At 42.0% G+C, this 19,185-nt stretch overlaps 1 protein-coding gene across 1 annotated transcript in view; it reads right to left on the bottom strand.

Annotated features, from left to right (window-relative positions):
- Window positions 1–19,185, bottom strand: part of ADAMTS18 (ADAM metallopeptidase with thrombospondin type 1 motif 18) — a 209,733-nt gene that overhangs the window by 38,692 nt on the left and 151,856 nt on the right. Inside the window, exons 13-16 of the mRNA XM_029610622.1 lie at window positions 18,952–19,124; window positions 16,686–16,816; window positions 16,449–16,572; window positions 15,113–15,357 (exon numbers count right to left, since the gene is read on the bottom strand). Of these exons, the coding sequence (XP_029466482.1) occupies window positions 15,113–15,357; window positions 16,449–16,572; window positions 16,686–16,816; window positions 18,952–19,124 (673 nt within the window). The remainder of the gene's footprint in view (window positions 1–15,112; window positions 15,358–16,448; window positions 16,573–16,685; window positions 16,817–18,951; window positions 19,125–19,185) is intronic.

Below are 19,185 nucleotides of genomic sequence, written 5' to 3'. Positions count from 1 at the left end.
TTTGCAACAATGGCCAATCCAAGTCACAAGTATTTGGCAAGTACCCAAACATTAAATAGATCCCATGCTACTGATGCCGGCAACAAACAGTGGCTATACCCTATTGATTAATACCAGTTTATGGACTTCTCCAGGAACTTATCCAAATCTTTTTTTAAACCCAGCTACACTAGCTTCCTTAACCACATCCTCTGGCAATGAATTTCAGGGCTTAATTTTGCATTGAGTGAAAAATAATTTTCTCCAGTTTGTTTGAATATGCTACTCGATAACTTCATGGAATACCCCCTAGTCCTTGTGTTATCTGAAAGAGTAAATAACCAATTCACATTTATATGTTCAAATCCTTTCATGATTTTGTACAGCTCTATCATATCCACCCCTCAGCCATTTCTTCTCCAAGATGACCAGCCTTAACATTTTTAACCTTTCCTCAAGGGGAGCCGTTCCATGCCCTTTATCATTTTGCTTGCCCTTTATACTTAATCCAGTGCAACTATATCATTTTTTGAGTTGCCACGACCTGAACTGCATACAGTATTCAAGGTGTGGTCTCACCACGGAGTGATACAGAGGCATTATGAAATGCTCCATTTTATTTGCCATTTGCTTCCTAATAATTCCTAACATTCTGTTTGCTTTTTTGAACACCACAGCACACTGAGCCAATTATTTTAATGTAATATCAACTATGACAATCAGATGTTTTTCTATATTGTATTCATAATTATTACCTGCCTTTACCTTCTTTCCAGCTATCTAAGCTTCCAAGTTCTTTACTCCTTGTTGAATGTAACTTTTTGCCTTATTCACCTCTATTGTTTAATTACTTTAGTTGGCGCTTCAGTTATACCCTTGTTAAATGTAAACCGATCCGATATGGTTATTACTATGAAGGTCGGTATAAAAAAGTGTTAAATAAATAAATAAATAAAATAAATATGGAACCTAATATCGTGGAACTACAGCATGAGTTATTTTCCCTAAATGCATCACTTTGCACTTGTCCACATTATATTTCATCTGCCATATGGATGCACGATCTTCCAGTCTTGCCTACATTTTTATCCCAATCGTCTTTTGATTTAACTGGTCTGAATTGTTTTGTGTCATCTGCAAATTTGATCACCTCACTTGTCATACCCCTTTCCAGGCCATTTATAAATACATTAAAATGTACTGATCCAAATACAGATCCCCGAGGCACTTCACTGTTGACCTTTTTCCACTATGAAAACTGACCATTTAATCCTACTCTCTGTTTCCTGTCTTTTAACCAATTTGCATCCACAAAAAGATATCACCTCCTATCCTATGACTTTTTAGTTTTCTTAGAAGCCTCTCATGAGAGACTTTGTCAAACACCTTCTCAAAATCCAAATACACCACATGTACTGGTTCACTTTTATCCACGTTTATTCATCCCTTCAAAAAAATATAGTAGATTTGTGAGGCAAGACTTTCCTGGGATAAATCCATGCTGGCTGGGTCCCATTAAACCATATCTATCTATATGTTCTGTGATTTTATTCTTTATAATAGTTTCATGATTTGTCCTGGCACTGAACTCAGGGTCATTAGTCTATAGTTCCCCGGATGACCTCTGGAGCCCTTTATAAATATCAGGGTTACACTGGCCAACTTCCAGTCTTAAGGTGCAATGATAGGTAACAAATGACTTGTAATGGGTATGAAATTTCATGTGAGTTCTTTCAGAATCCTGGGGTGTATACCATCTGGTCCAGGTGATTTGCTACTGTTTAGTTTGTAAATATGGCCTACTACAATTTCCATGTTCACTGTGATTTGGTTCAGTTCATCAGAATCATCACCCTTGAAAAGTCTCCAGAACAGGTATCTCCCCAATATCTCAGCCACCTCTGGAGACCCATACTGGATTCCTTTTTTTCTAGCGTTTACTTACCTTCCATACATAAAGATTTGTTGCCTTTACTGTAACACCTTTTAGTTTATCCTGCTGTTCTTACACTTGAGTTATATCTTCCCATCCTGCTAGCTCTTTGTCATTATTTTTTAAATCCAGGCCTTTGAATTCTCTCTACCTTGGCCATTATATCAAATCATCCCATCTGATGATCTTTGGTGCTCAGGTGGACACAAATTTAGACATTACAGACATTGTCACTGTGAAAACCAGGTCCAGTATGACCCCCTCCCCTTGTAGGTTCTGTCACCAACTGTCTGAGAAGAGCTCCTTGAAGAGCTGCACAGTCTTTCTACTTCTAGCCAATTCTGTAGATAGGATACTCCAATCCACATTCAGCAGCTTAAAGTCTTCTACCAACAGCATCTCTCCCTTCATTCCCACTTTCTAATGTCTTCAACCAGATCTGTCTACTTTCTCCTTATTGATCAAGATCTGTAGATTACCCCAATGTGGAAAGATATACCATTGCCCCTTTCTAAGATGGTCCACAGTGCTTCCTTCTTTCCCCATTCACCTTGCATTTCAGTTGCTTTAATATTATTTTTGACATAAAGAGCTACTCCTTCCCCCTTTCTGCCATCTGTCATTCCTAAACAGATTACAGCCCAGTTGTTATGCTCAGGCTTGTGGACCCTTGGGCCGACGAGAGGATGGTATACCTTGCGGAGGATCCGTAGGTTCTCTCGTTGGGTGGCGAGGCAGAACAGAAGAGGAGAGCAGTTGACCCTCGGCACTGGAGACAGAGGAGACTGCAGACAGATGAAGAGGCTGGAAGAGGAGCTATGTCTTCACCCCTGGAAGTCTGTGGTCCCCCCCAGGAGGAGCCCGTAGGAACCCAGACCGCTGGGACTTAGGTGGACCCAGAGGAGTCGTGGTATCGGTGCAAGGGCTGACTGGAGCTTCACCCTGGAAGTCCACAGTCCCCCCAGGAGGAGCCCGCAGGGACCCAGACTGCTGGGACTTAGGCGGGCCCTTGGAGACGGAGTCCAGGAGGGGTCCAAGATCAAGTGCCAGAGAGTCGTCACTACCAGTCCGAGGTCACACACCGAGGGATCACCACTTGCCAGTCCGAAGTCACACCAGAGAATCACCACTTGCCAATCCGAGTCGCACACCAAAGAATCACCGTAAGCCAATCCAAAGTCAGGAATCGAGAAGACCAAGACGTAACAGGAACAAGGATCCGAAGTTCAATGAACTCACCGAAGCAAGCAGACTAGACAGCGCTGGGGGACGTTGCCAAGTCAGGGAATGAGCAGAGGAAGCCTCCCTTTATACTTCCCCTGCTCAGGCTGATCAAGGACAGGTGAGGCTTGTTAAAGGGATCAGGTCCCTTTAAATCTCTGAAGGGGGCGCAGCCTCGCACCTAAGGATGGCAGCAGCCATCTTGAATTTCCTCCGTGGAGGAAAGGCTGCAGGAACAGCGCGGGGGCAGAGCAGGGACGGCTCTCCACCCGACGGCCAGGCCGGGGGCCCGCGCCGGGGCAACGAGCACCCGGTCAGGGGTTTCCCCCGAAGCTGCCGCGGCGGGTCACCTCCACGGACGTGGTAGGGGACCGCGGTCGTGGCCTCCCACGGCCGCGGGACCCAACACCAATATGGCCATATCCCATTCATGCCCTCATTGAACTACTTCTCCGTAACTGCAACAATATCTAAGTTCAATTGTTATGCTATAGTAATATAAATTCAATAAATCATGGAAAATTAACAAATTCAGAGAGAGTTTGATGGCTTTGTTAATTTTATTACCTTGATATCTTGTTTATATTATTGCAAATGGTGAAAATGATCTAACCAAATCTGTCATAATATTTTTCATGATTTGTCCTGGCACTGGATTAGAGACTGGGTTTATGATACTTATCTTTTGCAGAAAAGTATTAAGTTCGCATGACTAGTTGTATAAAAAAAATTGAGGGCATTTTTGAAAACCTATCTTTTTGGCTTAGCATTCTCATAATGATTTGGGTGAGATGGACTGATGAAATCTGTGAACTCCCGGTCAATGTGCAGTGGTATTATGTTAGTTTGCAGCCATCTTTCTTGTGAAATTGTTTGGGAGATACTTTTCATTGTATACGCTTTATTGTCCACCCGCCCAGAGCCTTGGTATGTGCAGTTTATAAATGTAAATAAATACAAAATGAGGAAACATTTTTATATTTGCATTTTATATAATGATGCAGCTTATACCTATTCTGGCTTCCAAATAGAAATGAAAAGAAGGAACAAGTAATTAACAAAAAAAAAAAACCCAAAAAACAGTGCACACCATTCAAGGGATTGCACGGACCTTGGGTCACTGTCAGTTACAGTTGCAGGGCTGCTCGACTCTCCTGTGCTTACGTTTCTCAGAAGGAAGCAAAGCTGGGGGAGCCATGCCCATGTCTCACGGTCCCAATGCACCACATCAACCAGAGAGAGACAACTTTCTCCGCTGCAGTCAACTTCATTTTATTGTTTTTCTTTCTGTCTTTATTTTCCAAACTCAGAATTGGCACAAATTAAAAGCTTAAGCATAAGTAGCCTCCCTTGTGTGGAATAAAAAGGAGGCATGTTTTTTTTTAATTTAAATCATGAAGCACCACTTTAGACCTCCGTTGCCCAGTCTACTTAACTGGATGCTTTCCACAGCTTCAGGAGTCTTTCAGCCAACTGGCACCTACTTCCAAATTTATAGCTGGCAAGCAACCTACGTAAACATTTCCAAGTCTTCAACAGGACTGTTTAATGTCTACCTTTACTGAACACACCAACCACCTGACTTCAGACACAACACTCAATAGCTAGACCCGCAGGTAAATACTTATAACACGTATAACTTCTTATGCTCAAAAAACACAGACTTTGTGACTGGAACCTGCCAGCAATTATCCAGTAGAAAGGCTGTGGCTTCTTCTTAGGGCATGAACTGTTCAAAACATTGGCTAAATTGGATTCTCTGTGGTAAATAGCCCTTCTCTAATTTTGATTTCAAAGTTCAAGCAACTTCCCTAAACCAGCTGTGTGTCTACTTCTGTGTTTTCAGGACTATTCAAGGTTTCCTGTGGTTTCCCATGTCAAATTTGAGTTTGTTAATCACTCTTTACCTTAATTATAATCAGTATCGGTGAATTTTTCTTAATTTCTTAGGTCACTGTTATCCTTAGAAAGTGAAACATTGATTTTCTTTTGTTTTATTGCATTTCATTTTTAAGAGTGGTTTTAAATTCTGCCACAGAGGCATCTCATATTAATTTGAAATAGATATAAAACTTAAGAGTTTACTTTTCAAAGCATGCAAATCTAGAGACTGCATAGTTCTTTTATTTAGGACAAATGTGTTTATGCAAAGCCTAATAAGGAGCTGTGCTCTATTACAGAGGCATTCTTGAAATGTTCGTATGATCTCTACCAAATTACACTGCTCTTAATTTATTTCCAGCTGCTGTTTCTCCTACATTTTCCCTTTACATTTTCTGCTCTTATTTATTTGTAACAGGGTGTCATACTCTGCTCCCTGTAAGTAGTTTGTCCTTTTACTCTTAGGGCATTTGTGGCTTCAGCTTGTCTGAGTGCGCTCAGTATGACAGAGGTGACACCAGATCTGGCCTGCCCATGATGACAGAGTAGGGTGAGTGTGCAAGGTGGAATATCACTCCCCTCGGGAGGGGTTATAGGACAGGATAGAAACTCCTGCTTCCATGTGAAGCAGGAGGGCTGTAAGGAGGGGATTCTGTTGGAGAAAGGAGCTATTTCTTACAGAGCAGCATCAGGGGCCTTTGCTTTTACACAGAAGGCTCAGAGGAGAGTTGAGCAGAAGTATCTCTGGGAGTGCAGGATTGTAAAGTGGGTCCTGGAAGCTAGGGACAGGTGTACCAGGATTTCTCAGAGGAAGGACAGCCTTCCTGGGAAAGTCCACCAGAGTGAATTGGGAGCCCAAAGGAGAAGAGGATTTCGTCGGAAAATGTGTGGACCAGTGCAGTAGGAGGAGTCATGGGAAGGGCAGCCTGCCTGGGAATGTTCACAGAGGTCTACAAGTGATTTAGCCACAATCAACCTGAGACATCCACAGAAGAGAAAGAGAGAGAGAAAGAGGACCTTGGAGAAAAAGATTAGCTACCAAAAGGTACTGGGAAGGCCCAGGGTGGAAAGGGTACCTGGCCAAAATAATTTACCGGTGAGGAGAAAGTATGAAGGGAAAGAGAAAAGACAGTGTTTATTTTTTTGTGCTTTTTGGATTGAGATACTGTTGAAGCACTATTCAGAAGTGAATGTGTTTCTGCACTCTTCAAAGAAAATCAATAGAATTTAGCATCTAGTAGTCAACATAATACTTTACTGGAACTTGATTGTCACCCAGCTATGACAAAATTCCAGATTGTACCTGGCTGCTTCCTCTGGTCTCCTATCTGGGCCAATACAATAACCTGTAGGTTTAAAATCTGTGCTGAAATTCAGTGCACACTTTCTTAATGCACAGGTTACAAATTTTTTTAAATCCTGATGCAATAAGCTAATGATATGCCAGTGCTTTGGGAGTTTAAAACAATGCTCTGACTGGCAAATGTATGCAGAAACCTAAATTAAAATGTGTGCTCAGCACAGGCTGGACACACATTTTAAACTCAGAGGAGTAAGAAAGTCTCTCAGACATGATTTATGCGCATAAAACTTTATTTGTGCACATAAAATATGATTTGTGTGTACAAAAATGCTTTTGACACAGAAAGCATTTTTTGTGCACATATTTATGCACAGAAACCTTGCTTTGGGTGTACAAAGCATGTTTTCTGCACATAAATCCCATAACAGATCCCGGTGGTCAAACTCTGGCGCGTTTGCCCATAGACTGAGACTAGCGCTGGAAACTTTACTCCGCCTCTGAGCAGAAGTAAATTTCCCGGTGCTAGGAAATCCGGAGTTAATGCCTTCATTAGCATGAGATTTCCATGGAAGGGTACTAAGCAGGATTCTCAGTTTTATCCGCACATTTTTTGTGCACAAAACTCATTCCTCGGAAGCTTACATTTGCGCCTCAAAAAATGTGCACACAACTGAGGGTAAAACCATGTGCCCTGCTGAATGCATCTTATTGCATCGGCATCCTCATGTGGTATGGAGGGCTATAAACAGTTATTTGACTTTCATTATTAAAATGGGCTGCTCCAACACTTTTGTGGCTTTCAGTTTACACATATACGTACCTTATTTGTGTGTTAATCTGTTTTCTCCTATAGCACAATTGCACTACAAAATGCAAAATGTTTGCAAGAATATGAGATATTATGACGTGCAGTAGGACACCTCCTTAGCTATAACAAAATGTTAACAAAAAAAAAAAATCAAGAAAAAATGGTGAAATGATTTTTACACCAGTTATATTCATTTTATTTTGTTTTAAGATTTATATTCTGCTTTACATTCTTGTTCCATTTCTAATCTAAAACTTCTCAACCAAATTTCACTTGTCAATCATCCTTTTATATAATACCCCTCCAAATGACCACCATTCAGAACGTCGTAGCAGTAGCCGTAAACCAAATTAATTAGACCATGTTCTATGGGAGACAGACAATCCACAATTAATAGGGAGGATAGCAAAAAAACACCCAAAACAAAACAAAGAAGGCAATTCTCAAAGCCATTTCTGCAAAGAAATAGCAATTTATCCACATAAATTGGGAAAAATCCTCCTCCTTCAGGTAGATAAAAGTTGCTCGTTGTTTCACAATGCACATGATTTTCGCTGCATTAAGAGGAGGCATTCTTGCTGTTGGGGGGCCTAGAAAATAACAAAAGCAGAGTACGTTTTCCAAAAATAACCGCAGAAAATGCAGTTATGTTGTACCCCCAGCAATTCTCAAACCAAAAGAATGCTCTCACTTTTGCTTTGAAACGTGGGGTTACATCCACAGGTAAATAAGTATCCGCAGGCCTCATTCCAAAAGGAACAGTTTAAAAACTGCCCCACAAGGACTCAACTCATAGGTCGGGAGAAGCGCGATTCGTGAATCCTCCGTCTGTTTCGGCGCGAGTTATTCCATTGTACAGCATGTATTTAACGACGTATCATCTAGCTAGCCCTCTCTGAACAACTCGATGACAGCTTCTTGATAATGAATGAGGATGGTCTAAAAATACGCAAACGAATACAGAGAGCGAGTGAAATGTGATCAGCGCTGAAATCCTTAACATATCCAATGGTCTCTCCTGGCTTTGGGTCACCAGCATAACTTTATTACCAAAACCAAGGGGCAAGGGGCCAACAGTATTCCCTAATCCCCTGTTAATCGTTTAGCTATCATGTTTCTACCATTTCACCAGAATCTTGTCAACAATAAAAGCCTTTCTTATTTCAGTTTACACTGGCTTCCATAAACCCTCAGTCGGTCAGCTATAAATAAAGATTTCAAGAATTTTCATTAGTTTTGCAACTCAGTGCCATGAAGCTCGTGTACAGAACTATTATGTCTACCATATGGTCTTCATCAGATACTGTTTGTAACTGGAGTCTGTATTTTACTCCATACCACTATGGTACTAAGTTCAGGGCTTATGCTGTGAAGAAAAAAGGAAGTAATCTCACTTAAGGAAGCAAATCTTCTTTTGCTAAAGGACCTCCCCAAAAGCACAATTTTTTTCTTTTTTTTTTTTTTTAGCTATGCTGGATCTCTCTTCCATCATCCCTGCACCATCACACACCCTTACCTGGCAATTGCCAAAAGGTAATCTGCTCCACTCCCAGCCTACTGGCTCACAGAAGAAGATTTGTCTTGAATCTAGACCTCCTCCCTGGCAGTATAGAGTCACTTGGCCAGTCCCAAGAATAGAATTTATGTTAAGCCATAGATTTGCCTAAGTGAGAAGATTTTTTATTTAAAATAACAATATTTTTTTCTTAAATCCTACAAAATTCCCATTTTTATATTAGTCTGATATAATGAATTTGGCTTTTGGTATAGCTTTGACTACATTTAGAAAAGTGACTTGTAGAAATCCGTATACATTTTGTAGAATTAATTTCTGATAGTGTATAAGAAACTGGAAATTGCATGCTAAGGATATTTCCCAATCACCTGTGTATTTTATAGTGTGGAAGGAGACACACACTTTCTAAACTACCTCTTATTTCTGCCTCGAAAGTACACACATGTTTCAGTACACATGTATATTTGTAGTACAGGAAGAGACGTGCTTTCTCTACCGATATTATAAAAGTACATACATATATTTTAAGACGATAACAGGTGCACGGGCACACATGTGTGCATTCATCAGCCCGCACCCAGGGACGTGGCCATTTTATAACATAAACATGCGCATATGTTATAAAATAGCATGTGAGTGCTATTTTATGTAGACGCTCATCTATGCGCACAAATGCTGCTTCTACAGCTTAAGTGGAAGGATTTTAAAAGACACATGCGCTGACATTATTACCTACTTTAGCAGTTCATTCTAGGGGTGTGAATCATGTGATCAATCATCTTAACGATCGATTTTGGCTGGGGGGGAGAGAAATCTGATCGTCGTGTTTTGTTTTTTTAAAAATCGTTAAAAATCATAAATCGGGGGAGGGCGGGAAAACCGGCACACCAAAAAACCCCTAAAACCCACCCCGAACCTTTAAAACAAATCCCCCACCCTCCTGAACCCCCCCAAAATGTTTTAAATTACCTGGGGTCCAGTGGGGGGGCCCCGGCGCGATCTCCCTCTCTCTGGCCACGGCTGCGTTAAGAGAAATGGCGCCAGTGGCCCTTTGCCCTTATCATGTGACAGGGCAAAGGTAGCACCGGCGCCATTTTGGTTCCTGGCTCCCGACGTCACGCATGCAGGAGATCACCCCCGGACCCCCGCTGGACCCCCAGGGACTTTTGGCCAGCTTGGGGGGCCTCCTGACCCCCACAAGACTTGCCAAAAGTCCAGCGGGGGTCCGGGAGCGACCTCCTGCACGCGGGCCGTATTGCCAATCTTCAAAATGGCACCAGCGCTACCTTTGCCCTCACTATGTCATACCGGTTTACATTGCAACTAAAGACTGAAAGTACAATCAACATGAGAAGGGGAATGGGGAATGGACAATTACAAAGTACAGAAGTATAGAATATAAAACAGTAACATTAAACGGTAACAGAAAGGCTAAATACAGTGGTGTAACTTATATACAGACTGTTCAAGAGAGGGAGAGTATACAGGGTCCTGGACGGGTAACAGTAGGTTTCTAATCTTAGTGATGAGGGTTTATTAGGTGTGAGTGGGCGCATGAAATTAAAGGGGGGGAGGTAGATGGAAACAATTATTCTGGGTAGGCCTGTCAGAAGAGCCAAGTCTTCAGTTTCTTTCTGAACTTAGAGTAGCATGGCTCAAGTCTGAGGGTAGTCGGGAGGGAGTTCCATTGTTTAGGGCCTGCAATGGAGAGTGCGCGATCCCTTGTGGCGGAGAGGTGGGCTTTTTTAATAGGGGGTACTGTTAGGGTACCTTTGTTGACAGACCGGATGGGTCGATCAGAGCGTATGAGGCAAAAGGGTTCATCAAGCCAGTTGGAGTTGTAGGAGTAGATGGATTTGTGAATTATGGTTAGAGTTTTAAAGAGAATGCGGGATGCTATGGGGAGCCAGTGGAGGTCTTTGAGTATGGGAGTGATGTGATCAGATTTCCGTGTGTTTGCAATGACCCTGGCGACAGCATTTTGGAACATTTGTAAGGGTTTCGTGGTGGAAGAGGGTAGTCCGAGGAGGAGGACATTACAGTAGTCTAGCTTTGAGGAAAGAGTTGCTTGGATGACAGTGCGGAAGTCATGATAGTGGAGGAGGGGTCTAAGTTTCTTTAGAACACTGAGCTTGAAGAAACCCTCTTTGAGAATGGAACTGATATATTTTTGTAGATTGAGTTGTTGGTCTAGAATTACCCCAAGGTCTCTTACACAGGGTCGGGATGATATGGTGTTGAAGGCTGGGTCATTGGAGATCAGGGGTTTAGGGGGTTGCTGTTGAGAAAGAAGGAGCAGTTCCGTTTTGGAAGTGTTTAAGGCGAGGTGGATGTTAGTGAGGAAGTCATTTATGGAGGCAAGACATGTGTTCCAAAATGCCAGGGCATCGGTAAGAGAGTTGTGAATGGGGATGAGGATTTGAACATCGTCAGCGTAGAGGTAGAATTTGAGGCCAAGGTCTGTGAGGAGCTGACAGAGGGGGGTGAGGTAAATATTGAATAAGGTAGAGGAGAGAGAGGAACCTTGAGGGATACCTTGGGACAGAGAGTAGAGTGTGGATTTGGCATTTCCTATTTTGACGGCGAACTTTCTGTTGGATAAGTAAGATTTAAACCATAGCAGGGCTAGGCCTGAGATACCTATGTCGGCCAATCGGTTGAGGAGGTAGTTGTGATTAATGGTGTCAAAGGCAGCTGAGATGTCGAGAAGAGCAAGGAGGTAGCAATTGCCCTGGTCCATGCCTCTGAGTATGTGATCCGTGAAGGAGAGCAGGAGTGTTTCAGTGTTGAGGGATTTGCGGAAACCAAATTGGGCAGGGTGCAGTATATTATTGTTTTCAAGGTATTCTGTGAGTTGGATGTTCACTATCTTTTCCATGATCTTGGAAATGAAGGGCAGGTTAGAGATCAGGCGGAAGTTGGAGGGGTCTTTGGGGTCTAACGAGGGTTTTTAAGGAGGGGTTTAACAATCGCTTGTTTGAGGGCATCTGGGACAGAGCCTGAAGAGAGGGAGGAGTTAATAATGTCTGCAATAGGTTTGGCAATAGAGTTTGGGATAGAGAGGAGGGTTTTTGTCGGTATAGTGTCTGAGGGGTGAGAGGCAGGTCTAAGTTTTCTGAGAATTGATTCAACTTCTTTGGCGGATGTCAGGTCAAGAGTTTGGAGGGTAGAAATAGTGGGGGCAAATTGGAGGGGGGCGGAGAGGGGGTTGTGGGAGATGGGTGTTGGAATCTGCGGAGGATGTTGGTGATTTTTGTGAGGAAGTATTGGGTGATTTCTTCACTTCTGGCAATGGCTTCATTGTCGGGGATGGGGGGTTGAGAGGACTTGGTGAGGTCAGCTACATAAGTGAACAGAGCCTTGGGGTTGTACATATATTCGTGGATCTTAGTAGCATAAAAGTCTCGTTTGGTCTTGAGTGTGGTTATTCTATAATGGTGAAGTGAAGTTTTATAGCTTGAGGCAAGTTGGGGCGAGAAGGCTTTGCGCCAGATTCTCTCTCGCTGCCTAAGATTATTTCTTAAGGCTCTCAGCTCTGCTGTGTACCAAGGTTGGTGGTTTTTTGTAGATTGTTGTAGTTCTCGTCTGGAGATGGGGCTTAGTTTGTCAGCAATATCAAGTGTTATGTTAAACAGGATGTGATGGCAGTTTCAGGGTTGGAGCAGTCAAGGTTTGGTAAAGCGTTGGAGATTGCAAGGGCAAGTTCATCTCCTGAGCAGGGTTTCCTGAACGCAATAGTAGTGTTGCTTGTTGGGCTAGGGGTGGTAGGAGTGGTGAGGGGTAGGGAGGCTTCTATGAGGAAATGGTCAGACCAAGGTACTGTGATTGTGCACGTCGCTATGCGCATGGCAATTATTCGTGTGCCGATGTCCGCACAAGAGATTTGTGTGCACGGCTCGCCTCTGTGCGCACGGGTCGGGATGGCAGACAGGGCGGTGAATAGGTCAAAATGGCGACGGCGACTACGCAGCCAGTATGGTGACAACCTTGGAGGGTCTCCACATGGGAGGAACCTCGAATCTGTCCGGGGCCTAGTCCTGCTAGGGCTGATCAACCCGGTGGCACTGGCGCCGGCTGGCATTCTGTGTGACTCTTCGAACCAGAGACTTTAAAGAAGTTTTCTACCTTACCTTGTCTTGGCATTTCCCGGTCTCATTCCAGGCGGTCTCCGACTGCGAAGGGAGAGGGAAAATACCTTCACCGCCATGCACGAAGTTGCATCCACTGCCTCTCAACCTCACCCATTGCCAGGGGCTAAGCCCATGCTGAGGGTCGGCTGCCGGTCCAAGGCCAACCTCCAAGGGATTGCGGAAATCACCTCGGGAATTCTCAACGGGGAGGGACCCAAGGGGTGTCACCGCAGGAGAGTGGGGCTCGTCTGTAGAGATAACATTTCCTCTTATTTTTGGTTTCTTTGGTAAATTACTCTAATGCTGTGCTAGCGTGCATAGAGTCCCGAACTGCTATGGAGATGGAAAATACTGAAGAGCTGCACTTCCTGCAGGGGAATATGGTACTAGGGCTGACATCAGATTGAAATCTGATCCGTCTCCAACTGCTATCAGGAGTACGCTATACCCATTGGTCCTGAGTCCATCTGCTACATGCTAAGAAAATGGCAGATGAAATTTAATGTGGACAAGTGCAAGGTGTTACATATAGGGAAAAATAACCCTTGCTGTAGTTTCATGATGTAGGTTCCATATTAAGAGCTACCACCCAGGAAAAAGATCTAAGCATCATAGTGGATAATACTTTAAAAGCGTCGGCTCAGTGTGCTGCAGCAGTCAAAAAAGCAAACAGAATATTAGGAATTATTAAGAAGGGAATGGTTAATAAAACGGAAAATGTCGTAATGACTCTGTATCGATCCATGGTGAGACCACACCTTGAATACTGTGTACAATTCTGGTCGCCGCATCTCAAAAAAGATATAGTTGCGATGGAGAAGGTACAGAGAAAGGCAACCAAAATGATAAAGGGGATGGAACAGCAACCCTATGAGGAAAGGCTGAAGAGGTTAGGTCTGTTCAACTTGGAGAAGAGACGGCTGAGGGGGGATATGATAGAGGTTTTTAAGATCATGAGAGGTCTTGAACAAGTAGATGTGAATCGGTTATTTACACTTTCGGATAAAAGAAGGACTAGTAACATAGTAATGATGGCAGAAAAAGACCAAAATGGTCCATCTAATCTGCCCAGCAAGCTTCCCAAGGTAGTAACTGCCGCTCCGTGCAGGTTACCCCCATGTTTCTCTTAGATTTAGCTTTTTTATTTATTCCCATCTTCTAGCCTTTTAAGAATTCACAGTGTTTATCCCATGCCCCTTTGAAATCCTTCACAGTTTTAGTCTTCACCACTTCCTCCGGAAGGGCATTCCAGGCATCCACCACCCTCTCAGTGAAGAAATATTTCCTGACATTGGTTCTAAGTCTTCCTCCCTGGAGTTTAAACTCTTGACCTCTAGTTCTACTAAATTGTTTCCAATGCCCCCCCCCCCCCCCCCAATGACTAGGGGGTATTCCATGAAGTTATCAAGTAGCACATTTAAGACTAATAGAGAAAATTATTTTTCACTCAATGCACAATTAAACTCTGGAATTTGTTGTCAGAGGATGTGGTTAGTGCAGTTAGTGTAGCTGGGTTCAAAAAGGGTTTGGATAAGTTCTTGGAGGAGAAGTCCATTAACTGCTATTAATCAAGTTTACTTAGGGAATAGCCACTGCTATTAATTGCATCAGTAGCATGGGATCTTCTTGGTGTTTGGGTAATTGCCAGGTTCTTATGGCCTGGTTTGGCCTCTGTTAGAAACAGGATGCTGGGCTTGATGGACCCTTGGTCTGACCCAGCATGGCAATTTCTTATGTTCTTATGAGGCTAGAAGGGACAGAGCAATGAAAAACTCTTCTATTCTCTAGCTCAACCCCTCTCCTCCTGTACTGTGTAGGGAAAAGCAGGAGAGAGAGGTGAGGCCAGAGCACACAGAAAGGTGCAAAGAAAAGCTATACCCTCTAGTCCAGCCCCTTTCCTGCTGTGATTAAGGGACATGAGGGAAGATGAGCCTGGAGCAAACTAAACAAAGCACAGAAGCCTGTGCCTTAGATCTTGTGCTTTGTTGTTCTATGTCCAGTGGGACATTACCAACAGTGCCTAGGAGCAGCCAAATCTACCATTGACTCCCAGTAAAAGTGATAGAGAATAGGACAATATCTGATTTCAAGAAAGCGTGGGATAAACAACAAGGATCTCTGAACTTATAAAGCTGACTTGTTGGTGTGGATGGACAGACTAGATGAGTCGTAATGTTCTATGCCATCATGTTTCTGTTTCATCATCAGTACCTGAATATTTCCTGCTATTCACCTTCCAGAGGCCAAAACAATTTGGGGTGAATTGATCACATGATAGCTTTTAACCCAACAGTCATTGCTATTTCTGTAATAGATATGTGATAGGACAAAGAAAACTTACCTCAAAGACTAGCGTTTCATTCGTTGGCCCCAGTGAATATAGGCTCTCTGGATGGTTAAAAGAGCGTTGGTAATCAAATATTGTGCCAGCAAAGGAAAACTTTCCTGGCCAATCAATTGTCCAGTCTCCCATTAGATAATATTTTTTGTTCACATTGCGCACTGCAAGGTAGCTGGTAGAGATGTGCATTTCACGGATATCAATGCTACGCGCGCCTGCTGGGATGGTGACCACTGGGTAATACTCTAAAGGAGAAAACACCATTTTTACTTCACTAATAGAGATTCTGAAAAATTCAGGTGTCAATCCAGATGTTTGGCTAGATTAAAAAGAATAAAATGTTATTATGCTGTATAAATGAGAGATAGATAAGTAAGTTTATGTAAGATCAATCAAGAGTGTTATTTTCTTCCTAACATCCCCCTTTATCTATTCCAGTGAATTATTTAAGGGACCATGCAATAAACTCGTAGTAAAATATTTTTAGTATTCAAGTCGATGATGCAATAAATTTTATCAATTGCATGCTTAAAAAAAACCCTCAACAGCATGATGACAGTATTAGCCTGGATGATAACACTAAAAGTATAGAATCCATAGGCTATGTTTTGAAATCCCCTGAGCTAACCATCCTAAAATTAAAGAAATGTTTAGCATGGAAGATTTCCTCTCCCTCTAAAACCCTATGGATCACAAGTTGTCCCCTAACTCAAACAAAAAAGTAGCATCATACCACTGTAGCTCATTGAAAGCATGGAGCCTGTGTACAGACATGCACTCACAGGTCCCATGACGGCCCCTATTATATTGGTTTCCTTAGATCGCTGCAGGGCCTGTGAGTACACACCTGCTCATAGACATATGCTGTGCTGATTTCTTTCCATTACTGCTATGGGCAGAGTGGAGGAGAGGAGGGGAGAGGAGGGCAGAAGAGAACCAGGGGTAGGAGTATATACAGAAGGAAAGCTATTTTTTCTACTGAAAAATGCTCCCTTATTGTGCATTTCTTTATACCTATTATGATATAGTTTTCCAATAAAATATATAAACATTACATAAAAATATGCAAGAACAGTTCTCTTATGGTAAATCCTGAAATTACTTTTTGGGGTAGTCTTTAAAGAATAACATTCATTAATAAAAGTAAAGACTCTTTACTTTTATTAATGAATGTTATTCTTTCTTTAGTTCTGGATAAGAAAGTCTGATAGAATAAATAGTGGATTTTCATCTGTCCCTTTGTCCTTCTCCTTTCTATGCCATCCTATTGAAAAGGACATGATAAAGCTGATTTTCTGGTGTTGTGGCGACAAGCAGATCCAAAGCCATTTCTTACCATTAGATCTGTGCTGATTCAGGTATTGACCCTTATAAAACTTGCATGTTGAATTATCCCCTTTGCAGACTCCACAGGCATCCCAAGCAGCTTTTGAGCCAAGTACATGGTCACAGCCAACTAGCTGCAATCAAAAGATAGCACAAGTAGCATAAGATAGTAAAAGATTTAACTTGCAACTCAGTTTTCTGTGAAACAGAGCAACTGCTTCGCTTGGCTTAAAAAGGCTTAGCTTACTTCACAACTTCCATCGATGCAAACATCATTTTTGCTCTGGGAGCAAGGAGTTCCATCTTCAACTTTGTTGGACATAGCAAAGAAAAAATCAAAGTCTTCAGCTGTGCAGTAGAGTTTGCATATATCTTTCTCTGAAAATATAGTTTAAAAAAATAGTATTGTTCCATACTTATGAGAAAATGAAATGATCACCTTCAAGCAAAATAATTTCCATAATATTCTTGTTAAAGTATGTGTTGCATTGTATTACCAATACTAGAATTCATGATATTGAAAGTGCCTCAAAGGAGTAAGTGTACTATCCTTCCTCACTGGCAGAATCCAAATAATAAACTGAAACACAAATACCTCCAACCCTAGCCTCTAAAGTGAGGCAAACCCTAAGATTTCCCATTATCACTTATCCTATTCAATATATCCCTCATGCCCCTCACAGCTACAATAAGACCCATGGCTTCATAGTGTACATCTATGCCAATGACATCCATATCCTTATGCCAACATTCAACACCTGGGAAAAAACACAGCCTGGAGAAATGCCTTAAGGAATAATAATCTATATGACCAACAACCTTCTTAAAACAGGACAAAACTGAAATTTTACAGGTCAGCCCTCACCCTCCAACACACACACACTCCATTCATCCTGGATGACAGAACCTTATATCCACAACCCATACTAGATTTAACACTCACAATGGAAAACCAAATAACAGTGACTAAAACAGCATTTTGGAGACTCTGAATGGTGAAACAGCTATACCCCTTTTGACAACCAGGTGACTTCAAAATAGACATGCAATCAATGGTGCTCACACACCTAAAGTACTACACTGCCAGTTTTGTCCTGTTTTAAGAAGGTTGTTGGTCATATAGATTATTATTCTTTAAGGCATTTCTCCAGGCTGTGTTTTTTCCCAGGTGTTGAATGTTGGCATAAGGATATGGATGTCATTGGCATAGATTGCATGACTACCTAAAACGGCAGGACTACCTAAAATGGCAGTAAGCAAACTGCAGATAATCCAAAATGCAACTACTACGTAGCAGAAAATGAGAACATGCCTCCTTCATCTTAATCTCTCTGCACTGGCTACACATATACCTACAGATCAAATTCAAAGAATTTATCCTTCACATTCAGGGCACTTAACCTTGGCCCCACCTACCTAACCAAGAAGATAAAAGAAGACTGCCCACAAAAAAATCTCCACTCAAGACAAAAACAATTAGCCATTCCACCCCCTCAAAACCCTCCCACAAAAAAAAACAAAAAAACAGGACCATAATCTTCATAGGCATAGCACCAGAACAATGGGCAAACTCCCCCTCCCCCTGCAAGGAATCAGTGAGTACATGGATTTCTGACACCAACCAAAAACATGGCTGTTTTTTATTATATTCCCTACATCCTCCAATGACTGCAGCAAACATGTGAAAGGAATATTAATGAATGTTAATCAAATATTATTTTACTATCTAATGGCACAATTATATGCATTTGGAGGTTGGGAGATAAACTACAGTCATATGCTAATAAAAAACTAAGACATTTTTAAACATGATAGAAATGTATTTTTAAGTTTACAAAATCTAAAGAAAGATTTAAAGTCACTGTTAAAAATAATTTAAACCAAGGAGAAGGCATTTTAAGAGTGGCAAGGGAAGAGAGAGAGGAAGGTTGTAATGACAGAAGTAAGTAGAATTTGGGTCTGTCCGGCAGACTGCAAGTACAATAATTACTAGAAGTTCTACATGAAACATCGGACCTCACTGTCTGTCATGGCTGTCTGACAGCCCCTAGGCTGTCAGACAGCCTAGGGGCTTCTCATGTTGACTGGTTGGTGTGGCAGGTTGGTGATGGCTGGGAACCATCTGGAAAGGCCATGGAGACCAGCAGACCAGATGCTTGGGCAATCCAGCCAATGACTGAATATGGACCTCTATGCTACTACATTAAGAAAGGAAACCAGTCTTCTTAGAGTAATGAAGGCCTGTAGAGCTTCAGAGACAGTCATAGAAAAGAGGGGAGAGCAAAGTTTACACAATTCCGACTTGAATCTAACCACAAAAATTTCAAGCATGAAGTAACTGAAGCTGAAATGTAAAAGTAAAGATGTGTCCAGCTCAACCTGCTGACCACAATATGATGAATACAAAACAGTTTGACAGTTCAGAAAATATAAATATAGGAGGAAAAAACCAGCCATAACTGTCACTCAAAATGTGTCTCTCATTTGCCGAAATATTGCTGTACTCACGTTACCTTCAATTTTACTATAGGGTTTCCATTTATAGAACCATCCACGGAATGGCTTGCTGTTATATTCTGCACACTGCTGTGCACGGAAGTCTACACTATTGCGCTGACAAGGCTGAATATTGCAGAGTTGATAAATACGATTTGAGCCCTGACAGAACTTTCCACCATACTGTGGTCTACGAAACAAAAACAATACAGAAAATGCAAAATAAATTTTCACTAAATAAAAAAGTGGCA

Source organism: Rhinatrema bivittatum, chromosome 7, assembly GCF_901001135.1.
Source record: "Rhinatrema bivittatum chromosome 7, aRhiBiv1.1, whole genome shotgun sequence".
Lineage (NCBI taxonomy): Eukaryota > Metazoa > Chordata > Amphibia > Gymnophiona > Rhinatrematidae > Rhinatrema > Rhinatrema bivittatum.
The sequence above is the reverse complement of the archived record's forward strand: the minus strand, read 5'-3'. Positions and strand labels throughout refer to the sequence as shown.